General features: G+C 62.5%; 1 protein-coding gene across 1 annotated transcript in view; it reads left to right on the forward strand.

Annotated features, from left to right (window-relative positions):
* DCHS1 (dachsous cadherin-related 1) overlaps positions 1-11,218 on the forward strand; it is a 142,731-nt gene that overhangs the window by 21,351 nt on the left and 110,162 nt on the right. The window contains exons 3-10 of the mRNA XM_026841283.1: positions 1,362-1,550; positions 1,656-1,887; positions 2,900-3,136; positions 3,444-4,463; positions 4,641-4,828; positions 9,397-9,493; positions 9,659-9,816; positions 9,998-10,010. Coding sequence (XP_026697084.1) covers positions 1,362-1,550; positions 1,656-1,887; positions 2,900-3,136; positions 3,444-4,463; positions 4,641-4,828; positions 9,397-9,493; positions 9,659-9,816; positions 9,998-10,010 — 2,134 coding nt within the window. The remainder of the gene's footprint in view (positions 1-1,361; positions 1,551-1,655; positions 1,888-2,899; positions 3,137-3,443; positions 4,464-4,640; positions 4,829-9,396; positions 9,494-9,658; positions 9,817-9,997; positions 10,011-11,218) is intronic.

Genomic DNA, 11,218 nt, shown 5'->3' on the forward strand with positions numbered 1-11,218 from the left:
GCGGGGCTCGCGGCCGATGCGCTCCCCTCAGCGGGGCAGGAGGGCTGGCGAGGGGTCACCGCGCACAGCCCCGCGCTGCCTCCCCTCCCCGGGGCGCGGAGCGCGTGCCCTGCACGGAGGGAGCTCCCACCTCGACCTGACTGAGTTTTTCTCCCCTGGCCCAGCCGTTCCCTGAGCCGCCTCTCGTCGTTGCTCCGGCTCTGGTGAGCGGGTGAGCAGTTCGGGTTGGGGGCCCTGCCCGAAGGAAGGAGCTGTTTGCAGCCCCCAGCTGGGCCCTTTCCTTGGCGCGCGTGCAGCGTTCCTGCGCTTCTCGCTCACGGGAGCCGAGGCCCCAGCGCTGCTGCTGGGAGGAGCTGTGGCTGACGAGGCCTGAACTCCACTTCACCCGGGCCTGGCCCAGCTGCCTCCCTCCTGGCTCCGTCCTCCGGCTTTGTTCTCCGCGTGGAGCTCCCAGCTGGTGGAGGAGCCGTGGGCAGCGGGCTCGGGGGGAAGGAGCTCCTCTCTGCTGACCTGAGCTCTGCCCGCGGAGCAGCTGGGCCTCGCGCGCAGGGAGCAGTTTTCATCCTCCTGCGGCGTCAGGGAGCGCCAGGCTGCGGTGGGCCCTGGCTGTCAGGGGGCACCTCATCGCTGCTGGGCACAGAGCTCTGGGAGCGGGACAGAGCCAGGCTCACAGTGAAAAGGGGGCTGCTTTTCTTCCTGTCGCGGCTTAAGTATCTTTGCAGAACGGGAGCAGAGGGCCGGGGGCAGCTGCTCTGAAAGTCTGGCTTTCCCTGCCTGCCCAGCCAAGCTGGGTGCAGCGGGGACGCTTGGCTGCTGCAGCCTTGGCACCTGTGTGAGCCTTGGCCTCTCCGCACCCCCTCCCTGTGCCCTTCTCCTTTGCTGAGGCAGCTCTGCTGACCTGGGCCATGGGTGTTGCCCCAGGGGTGCAAAAGGGAGGTATCTCCTGATGCGAGGCGCCGGTGGTGGTGCAGGGACCTGTGGCCGCGCAGTGGATAGAAGCGATGGTGCAGCCCCTGCGAGGCTGTGGCGCTGGGCTCCCCCACCGCCGTGTCCCCTTGTGGGGACGGCGCCAGCACGGGCTGGTCCTGGGGAGCCCCACAGCTGCCAGCAGCACTGCCCGGGACACCCTCTGCAGCCCCTGGGAGGCCCTGTCCTCTTGTGGGGAGGACTGCAGAGGAAGCGCAGGCTCGTCTGGGGCAGGAGCCGCAGGGCTGAGGCTGTCAGCGTGCTGGGCGGTGCAGCGGCCATGGGCCGCGGGGCAGAGGGCAGCGTGGGGCGGTGGAGGTGGTGGTGGCAGCGGGCTGGCTCTGGCCGGTGGTCCCTGCGGTGCTCGCGCTCACGTGGCGCCTTCCCTCCTGCAGGTGACAGCCACAGACGCGGACAGCGGCGCGTTCGGCTCCCTGTCCTACTCCGTGGGCTCCGGCATCGGCAGCGTCGTCCCCACGCAGTTCAGCGTGGACAAGCACACGGGGCAGCTGTGCACGGTGCAGCCTCTGGACCGCGACGAGGGCACGTCTGCCTACGACTTCACCGTCACGGCTGTGGATGGGGTGAGTGCCGGCGGGGCCGCGGGGCTGCTGGCTCCGCACTGTGCAGGGCACGCTGCTGCCCTTGGCCCTGCTCTTTGCACCGTCTCTGATCGGGTCCCTCCGTAGGGCGGCCTGAACTCCATGGTGTATGTGAAGGTTTTCCTGGAGGACATTAATGACAACCGGCCGGTGTTTTACCCGCTGGAGTATGCTGCCAGCATCAGCACACAGAGCATGCCCGGCACAGCCGTGCTGCGAGTTACTGCCCACGACAAGGACGAGGGGCTGAATGGGAAGGTGACCTACCGCATTGTCCTGGGAAACTCCCCCCCGCTCTTCTCCCTCAACAAGGACACAGGTGAGGGGGAGCGCAGGGGGCAGCCGGGGTGGGCGGCCGTCAGAGCGGTGGTACGTGGGCAGGGGTCAGAGCCAGCCCGAGGGTCACTCCTCGCCCCTCTCAGCAGTGCAGTCTGCCACCAGCATGTGTCTGTTCCTCTCCCTGCCACCTCTTCCCTGCCTCAGCTTCCTGAGCCTCCGGCAGCCCCTCCCCAGACTCAGTCTCACCTCTTGTTTCTGCTCCCTTGCTCCATTCCTCATCTGTCCCATCTTCCTTTCTCTCCCTCATTTCCCCTCCCTGACTTACTCCACCTTTCCCCCTGCATGCTGCTTGCTTTGCCCCTTCAGGCTGTATCCTGCTTAGTTTCTTGTCCCTGCCCAGTTGCCTCCTCTCCCCTTCTCAGTTTACTCTCTTTCCCTGTAATTCTGGCACACTCAGTCCTGCCTTTCTCACTGGCTGCATCTTCTGGGGGTGGGTTCGTGGTGCCAGGGGCTCTCAGCAGGGCAGGAAGGTGCCCTGTGCTCGGCACAGGCACTGAGGTCTCTCCACACGGGTCCCTGAGTTCCCACAATGTGACTGGGGTGAGGCGGGCCTACCAGCCACCCTAATGCAGGGCCGCCTCCTTTGTAGGGCCTGTCGAGGACAGTCCTTCAGTTCCAGGTCTCCACCAAGAGCCTCCCTGCAGCCCAGACCCCACCTGCTGTCTGTGCCCCACCCTGTGCCCCACACTGGAAGCCCCATTCCCTCCTTTCTCTTTCCCAAGACCTGCCCTCGGGCTTGTTTCCCCCAGCCCTTACCCCTGCTTAGCTCAGGGCTGAGCTTAAGGTTGAGAAAGGAGGATTTGGGGGGGATTTCCCCGCAGGTTCCTCTTATTTACTCCAGTTCCTCCATGGCGAGCCCCCCACGGTGACACACATTGTTTGCTGCCCCCTTGGTTCTTCCTTTTCAAGCTTACGGCTCAGCCTGTTCCCTCGGTGCCGGATGCCGGACAGGGGGGCAGGCATCGTGCCTTCCCAGCTGCTTTCTTCCCTAGGTGTCATCTCCCTCTCATGGTCCCTGAGTGGTAAAGCCAACACCCTGGTGCAGCTGGTGATCTCTGCACAAGATGGTGGGGGCCTGCAGGCACAGCCAAATGCCCGGGTGAACATCAGCGTGGTGGAGGGCACCGTCTCCCCGCCTGTCTTCGAGCAAGCTCAGTACTTCTTCACGGTGGCCGAGGACGTGCCGCAGGGTGCCAGTGTGGGGGCTGTCCGGGCCCAGAACCCTCCAGGTACCGGCTTGTCCCCTTCGTGTGCTGTCACTTGCCCTGTCCCGGCGTCACCCCGGAGGGCCGGTACCTCACCTCCTCACAGAGCAACCCCGTTCTGGGGGCTCCCCGAGGCACACGCGCCGCTGCGACTGCCACTGAGTTCTGCACGCTCTCACACGTGTGCTCACACACGCGTGTACACACGCATCCGTGTGTCCGTGCACGTGCGCACAGTGCTGCTGGGCACCCCCTGAGCAGAGTCTGCCGTGGTCTGCGGGGGCCGAGGTGACCCACATCACTCTTCCTGACTCCGTGTCCCTGTCCGCAGGTCATGCTGATGACATCTTCTATTCCATCTCCTCGGGGGATCCTCACGGCTACTTCTCCATCGACTCTGCCTCGGGGCAGCTCCGCACCAGCCTGCCCCTTGACCACGAGTCCCAGGCTGTCCTCATCCTGGACGTGCAGGCCCGCAGCGGTTCGCCTCCTGCCTACAGCAACACACGAGTGAAGATCTCCGTGTCAGATGTGAACGACAACGTGCCGGTGTTCCCGGCCCCCTCCGACTCCATTCTGCTGCCAGAGGCCACGGAGCCTGGCACCACAGTGTACACTCTGCAGGCCGAGGACCGCGACAGCGGCGCCAACGGGCAGGTCGGCTTCGAGCTGGTGTCGGGCGGCGCCGGCACCTTCAGCGTGGAGCGCGCCTCGGGGGCCGTGCGCCTGGTCGGTGCCCTGCAGTACGAAGCCAGCGCGGCCTACAGCCTGGCCATCGTGGCCCGGGACAGCGGCACTCCCCAGCTCAGCTCCACCTTCACGTTGCTGGTGCACGTGCAGGCCGAGCACGACAACGGGCCCATCTTTGACACGCTCACCTACCGCGTGGAGGTGCAGGAGGGCGTCCCTGTCTCCACCCGCTTCCTGCAGGTGCGGGCGCTGGCGCGCGACGCGGAGTCCCTGCCCCTCACCTACCACCTGCGCGCCGACGGGGACGCCGCCAGCTTCGGCATCGTGCCCGAGAGCGGGTGGCTTTACGTCAAGAGCGCGCTGGACCGGGAGACGCGGGACCTGTACGTGCTCACGGTGCTGGCCTCGGCGGGAGGGGCCGGGGCCGGTGGGGAAGCCCGGAAAACGGGCACCAGCACCGTGCGGGTCAGCGTCACGGATGAGAATGACAACAGCCCCCGGCTGAGCGAGGAGCGGTACTTCTTCACTGTTCCGGAGAATCAGGCTCCCGGCAGCAGCGTGGGGAGGGTGATGGCCAGCGACCGGGATGCCGGGCAGAACAGCCGCCTCACCTACCGCCTCCTCCAGCACGATCCCAGCTTCCTGATCCACACGCAGACAGGTGAGAGCCTCCTGGCTCCCTCGGCTGGGGCAAGGGCCCAGCACAGGTCGGAAGGGGTGGGGGCCAGGCCAACCTCCCTAGCCCTGCGGTGCCGGGCTCCCCAGCGACACACCTAGGCACAGGCTCTCCTCTGAAGCTGCTTCTGGGCTGAGCTGTGTCCCTGCGTCTCCCTCGCAGGGGAGCTCAGCACCAAGCAGAGCCTGGACCGGGAGCAGCAGTCCAGCTACCAGCTCCTGGTGATCGTGCAGGACGGGGGAGCACCGCCCCGCAGCGCCACAGGGACCATCTATGTCACCGTGCTGGACGAGAATGACAACGCTCCTGCTTTCCTTCATGTGGCCAGTGGGCAGGAGCTGCCCGTGCAGGTGGGGGCAGCAGGCTGGAGCCCTGGGGGGCAGAGGTGTGACAGCCCCCGGGCTGGGGGCGGGTGGTTCTGCAGAAGGAAAAGGAGTGGGCAGGGGCACCCGGGAGAGTTTCGGGGTGGGAGATAAGCAGGCACCAGTTGCATCCCTGAGCAGCCAAGGCAGTCTGGGGAACCTGAGGTGTGGTGAGACGGACGCGTCCTTGGGAGGTACGGATGTGCCTGCGCACGGAGCAGGGCGCCCTGAGACTGACGAGGGTGACCGGCAGGCAGAATCTTGGCTCATGGGTGCCTGCAAGGACGGAAGGTGAAAGGGAGCCTCAGCCTGGCCCGGCAGAGCCAGGGGTAACGCTGCTGAGCAGGGGGGCACGGGGGGCTGTTAACTTGGAGGTCTCAGGACTTTCGGTGTAGCCACTCGGCTTTCTGGGCGGTCTGGAAAGCGCTGCCCAGCTGGACTTCGCTCTCACGGGGGTATTCTGAGGGTCTGCTCTGGGTCCCAGCCCAGCACTGTGGTGGCGGCGGGCGTGCTGCACATGGCGTTGTGTCTGTGCTGCTCAGCGGAAGCGGGTGAGGACCGACCCTCCAGCCCCCCCGGCCATGGCCCCTGCGGGGTGGCCCCTTGCCCAGGGCTTGCTGAGCCGAGCTGGCAGCAGTGGAGCAGTCGAGGCCGTCCTCATCCCCTCTGCCCAGCCTGGGGAGAACCTGCGACAGAAGAGATGCGCTTGCTCCGCGCGCCGCCGCGCTTCAGGCCGCGTGCGCTGCGCTGGGTTTAGCACGTGACGGTGATGGCACCTTCTCTCTGTCGCTGCTCCCACCTGAGCTGCGCCCCCGGGGCAGGTCGGAGCAGGCAGAGCTGTGTTGGCAGGTCTCTTCGCCCTGGCTGCCCACCAGCACAGGGCCCGGGGACACCGCAGCTGCGGCCAGGCCTTCCCCCTTCATCACTCTTTCCCTTCCTGTTCCAGGTCGCATCCCTTGCCCAGCCGCCTTCTTGCGTGTCCCTCTGTTACTCTCTGCTTGAAAAACTGTCTGGCAGGGCTTGGCCTGGACGAAGGCATCTCTCAGGGCCTGGTGGAGGCAGAGGAGGGCAAAGTTAGTCTTGTCCTCTCTCTGAGCAAGGCTCTGGCCTCTGAGTCCCTCCTGCAGGCCAGGGCCCAGCCAGCCATGGCGCTGCCGACCCCGCGCAATGGCTTTGCCCGCTCTGTGGCTTCTGAGTGTCCCGGCCCTGCGCGGGGGCCCCGCAGCGCGCTCGCCCGCGGCTCTGCGGCTGAGCCGGGTCTGGGGGCACGGGCCGCGGGGAGCGTCCTGCCAGAGCTCAGTGGGTCTCCTCACAAAAGCGCACACATCCATCAGGAGACAGCGAGCCTGGGACAGGTTTAGAGTCCCGAAGGCAGGTAAATGCTGCGACAGCTTTGAACAAAACAAAGGCTTGGGCACTTTGGTTTGAAGCTCTCCTGCGAGAAACACTGGTGGGGCAGGGTGAGGCACAGGAGAGGCTGCTGTTAGCCGTGATTTAGGTGCAGAAAAAAGGCTTGGAGGGAAAAGTGGAAACTCATGAATGCAGAGCTCAGTGATTTATTGCACGCTTGCTCTGTGAAACGTTCCTGCCGCTGTTCACCAGGCAGAGCAGAGGGAGGTTTCTGTGTGAGCTCCTGGCTCTGAGCACCACCGGGAGGGGTATGTCCCGCTGTAGGGTCGCACGGTGAGCTGGTCGAGCCGTGGGTGATGCTGGCGGGACCAGCGTGCTCACACGAACTGCAGGGAGCGGTCACTGGGGGAGAGGAGGGAGAAGGGTCTGTGTTCACAGCGGGGGCCGTGTCGCTGGCGGGCGCCTGGGACTGGAGCGACTATCTCTGCTCTTCAGCGTTTTCATGTATCCCCCAGAAGTGACCGATTGTTGAGGGTCTGTTCACAGGGGGGAAGGTGAGGGCTCCCCGTTCCATTTGGAAAGAAGGTGGGGGATGAAATGCACTGTTGCTAACTGGGAAGTGATACACATGGCCAAAAGCAACACGAGTTTCACTTACACAGCGAGCTGGCTCTGAACTGGCTACTTGACTTTAGGGAGAAGATCAGGGCATCGCTGTGAACTCTGTGTGAAAATGTTGGCTCAGGGCTCAGCCACGGTCAGAAAAGCAAATCAAATGCAGAGTTTTATTAGAAAAAGAAGAGAGAATGAAAGAAAACATCATTACCCTACGCCTCGAATTCTGCACATCTCTCTGCCCAGCCTCCATCTGACCCAATAAGCATAGTGCTAGAAGAGGTTCGGAAAAGGATGTTGATGTGATCTCCAGTAGACAGCAGTTTCCGTGCAGAAAGAAAATACTTGAACGTTCATTGGTGTGGAAGAAAGTTCAGGGGTATAACGGAGGTGTGCAGTGAATGGCACAGAGGAATTCTTGGGGGAATTAGAGGTTGCTTTTTTCACGACACAAGACCTAGGCAGCTTCATAAGAAATGACCAGGCAGCAGGTTTAAAATAAACAAAGGCAGTACTTCTTCATGCATGCAGAACGTAATTAAATTGTGAAATCATTGCCAAAAGTTGCATGGGTTCAAAATTAGATGAATTCATGGAAAGAAAAAAATCCTTCAAAGGCTGTTGGACAAAAATATGATCTGTGGCTCAGGAAGTGACTTAGCCACAGGCTGCTGGAAGCGGGGAAGGTTTCACAGGAGGATTGTTCCATACGTACCCTATTGCTTGCCTCTTCACCGCGTATCCGCTGTCGGAGCTGTGCCAGTGGTTGAGGTGTCTCTCTGATCTCTGGACCAAGCTGGTGCTTGCCCCAGCCCTCTCGGAGCGGGGACCTCTGGCCGGGCAAGCCTGCCTGCGTACCAAGGCTTCTGCAGAGACAAGGCCACTTGTGTTGCTGTCTACTCCTGTTTGTGCATCTGAAATGGCATTTGTGCACCGAGCCTGGGCACTGCTCGTGCTGCTGCTTGCCTCGGATGGCGTCTGGTCCCTGGTGGAAGGGGACGTGACGGTGCGGGCGAAGCAGGAGCCCCCAGTGTCCTGGCTGAGGGCAATTGGGGAGGGGGTGGGGGGCAGCCCTGCCCCAGCCTGCTGCAGAGGAGGGGGTGGAAGGGCCTCCTAAGCATGGCCCCGCTCAGAGGTGTCCACGCAGACACTCCTCTTTGTAAACAGCCAAGCTATATTTAGAAGGTCTTCTGCCTCCATCACTGCTGTGAAATGCTGTTCTAGATTCCTTGATCTGGTAGTTAGAAACCATCTCTTAATTTCCAGCCTAAACTAATTTCTGACCACTTTACACTCATTTGTTCTCGTGCCAATATTGTGGTTTTGCTTAAATAGCTCTTCTCTCTCCTTGGAATTTCCCTCCCCTCTCCCCAGTGTTTACAGAGCGCAGTCACATCACTGCTCGGCCTGGCTAAACAAGTCCAGCTCCTCTGGTCTCCCCTCCCCGGGCGCCACCAGCGCGGTGCCAGCAGCTTGTGCAACATCATTAACACTTGCCTTCTCCCAGGAGCTTGCAGCCTCTTCCCTTGGGTTCTTGCTCAGATCCCACTTGGCTTTTTCATGAACACATTGAGGTGGTTCCGTGCAGAGGTCACCCAGCGCGGCTGGACCTGTGAGATGTGCTGTGGGATGCCCGGGTAGGGTGTGAAGTCAAGGGTGTAACCTCAGAATGAGTCTGGTCTCGTCTGGTGTGGAAGGGGCCGCAGAGTCTGTGCTGGGTGCTCCCCAGTGGGGTGTGGGCAGGCGTGGGTCCTTGGCTGTGGGTGCTCCCTGAACGGGGAGGTGGTGAGGGGCAGCCATGGGGCTGTGTCCGTTTCCATGACTACGCAGGAAGGATGCTTGCACGCAGCGCTGCTGCGTGTGGTCTCACTCGGAGAGCTGGTGACTCGCCTCAGACTGGGGCATTAGCAGAGCGTGGTGTGTAATTAATGTCTTGATGGCGCTGAGATGTGCTGGCATGGAACAGTGGTCTGGAGTGCCCAGAGACAGGCAATCAGCGGTGCTGACTAGGAGCAAAGGAGAGAAGGGAAAAGCCCTGAGAGTCCCGGTGTTTGAGCCCAGGAAGAACTGCCAGCTGCATTTCCAGAGATCGCAAACCTCCCCGGGCTGGCTGGGGGAGCTCAGGGCTGCCGGCGGCCTCCGAGCCTGCCGGTGCTCACACCTTTGGTCTGTGGCGGACGGGTCTGTCTGGGGCAGAGAGAACCAGGACTGTTGCGGAGCCCTGGGTTTGCCTGGCGTAGAGGCTTTAGCTGTAACGTGGGTGAAACAGTGTCCTCCCATCAGCCGGCAGCTCACTGCTGCAGCTCGGCTTAGCCCTGCTCAGCGGGTTGTTGAACAGGGCACAATGGGGGGGCTGGCGAGGCAGAACCTCCCTTTGCCAGCTTGGCGGGGGACCTCTCCATGTTGTCCGGCCTCGGGCGCAGCCTGTGGGTCTCGCCAGGGGTCTGTGCCCTGGGTGAGGTGCGGGGCTGGTGGAGAAGGAGGTTGCAGAAGGCTGCAGGAAGGTGGAGATCCTCTGGGTGCTCGGGGCTCTGTGGGGTGACCTGAAGGGTGCCCTGTGCCACTCACCTGCTCCCCGGGCTGTGCTGCAGGTGCTGGAAGAGAAGCCATCGGGACTCCTCATCGCCTCCCTGCAGGCCAAGGACCCCGACGAGGGTGAGAACGGGACCATCGTCTACTCACTGATAGGTATGAGCTGAGGACGGGCTGACTGATGCCGCTCTGCCTCGCGGCCATCACCCTGTGGCACACGGTGCCCGCTGCCAGGCCCTGCCACATCATGCTCCCTCCTCGGTCCCAACGCGCCCCCTCCCTCCCTGCCTCTCCCCGCAGCATTCCACCTTCTTTCTGCAGGAGCCTGGGCAGAGCGTTTCACGCTGCACGTGGCCACCGGAGAGCTGCGGACTGCCACGGTGCTACGCCGCGCTGACCGCGCCGAGTACATCTTCACCGCAACGGCCAGCGACCGGGGAGCGGTGCCTCGCAGCACCTCGGCCATCATCCGCGTTCAGGTGTCTGCGCCCCAGCTCCCCCCTGACCGCCTACCCCGTGCTCACCTCGGGGGCACACTTGGCAGCCTTCCTCCCCACCCTCATCCTGGGGCACCCTTTGCCCAAGTGTAGATCCAGCCCTGAAATCTGGGTGGGGAGCCCGGGGTGGGCTCCCTGCCACCGTGCACGTTCTCGTCTGTGAAACCCCAGCACTAGTAGTAGCCGTTCTGCCTTCTCCAGACTCGGGCAGCCAACCCTGTCCTGGGCACGCTGTTGCAGACCTTGGAGGTCCCTGCACAGAGACATTAGTTCTTCCCAGCATGTCCCGAGGACAGTCCCTGACGTGCAGGGCGTTCTCCACGTCTGTGTGACCTTGGCTGTCCCTGGCTGGTGCAGACACCCACGTCCTTTCCCTGCCGTTAGCCTCCTCTCACAGCACAGGCTCCAGTTCCCCCAGTCACGGCACTTTCAGAATACACCACATCTTCCTGCCCCGTTCTTGCAGTTCCCGAGGCCGTTTCACTCTCCTGGCTTGACGTTCTGCTGCTTCTCCGTGCTGGCAGTGCCCTCAGACATCATCACCAAGTTCATAACGTGCTTAGCTTTCCTTTGCCCTTGCGCTACCCAAAGTAAACGTCAGCAGCAGGAGCCTCCTTGAGCCCGTCAGTCTTTGTCCTTTCTGTCACGCAGCCATGCTCACACTGGGCCTTCCCCAGTTAGTCCGCGATGCCCCGTATGCTGCTGCACCAGCTAAAGCCTTGACAAGTGAGATACACGTCGGTCCTTGAGGAGGGAAGCACGGTGTTAGCTCGACACACCCGCCTACAGCCGTGCCTGTAACTGTCCTTGTCACTAAGGCTGTCCTGCAGCCCCCAAAGCACGAGGCCAGGCTGCTCATCCCTGAAGCGCCTGTTTGCACCCCTAGAACGCAGCGATTTGCTTGGCAGTCGCCAGCTTTGGCACCCTCTGGGCTGGCGGGTTGGCTGCATTCTCTTTTTCCCCAGCTGCTCGGCGTGAGTGCACTGAGTGCTGCAGCATGTTTTCCCCTCACACAACACCGTGAGTTTTCATGCGTCCCCTCTCCCATCCACCAGTGCACCTCATCCCCAAATTCACTGTCTTTCGCAAAAGTAGTGATAGTAGTTATTTATCTTTGGGTCACACTGCGTTGTCTTTCCTCTCTGCACCTCTCAGCTGGAGGAGTGTTACCTCTCCTCTTGCCCACTCCTGTTTTACAGAATGATTTCTGCTGCCTTTGCAGTTTCTAACCCAGTCACAGACTCACGGAGCAGTTGAGGCAGGAGGCGCCTCTGGAGATCGTCCTGTCCAACTCCCTGCTCAGGCAGGGCCACCCAGAGTCCGGCGCCCAGGACGGTGCCCAGGTGGCATTTGACCGTCTCCAAGGATGGAGACTTCCCCCCCA

Source organism: Athene cunicularia (assembly GCF_003259725.1).
Source record: "Athene cunicularia isolate RWA chromosome 1 unlocalized genomic scaffold, athCun1 chr1_part4, whole genome shotgun sequence".
Lineage (NCBI taxonomy): Eukaryota > Metazoa > Chordata > Aves > Strigiformes > Strigidae > Athene > Athene cunicularia.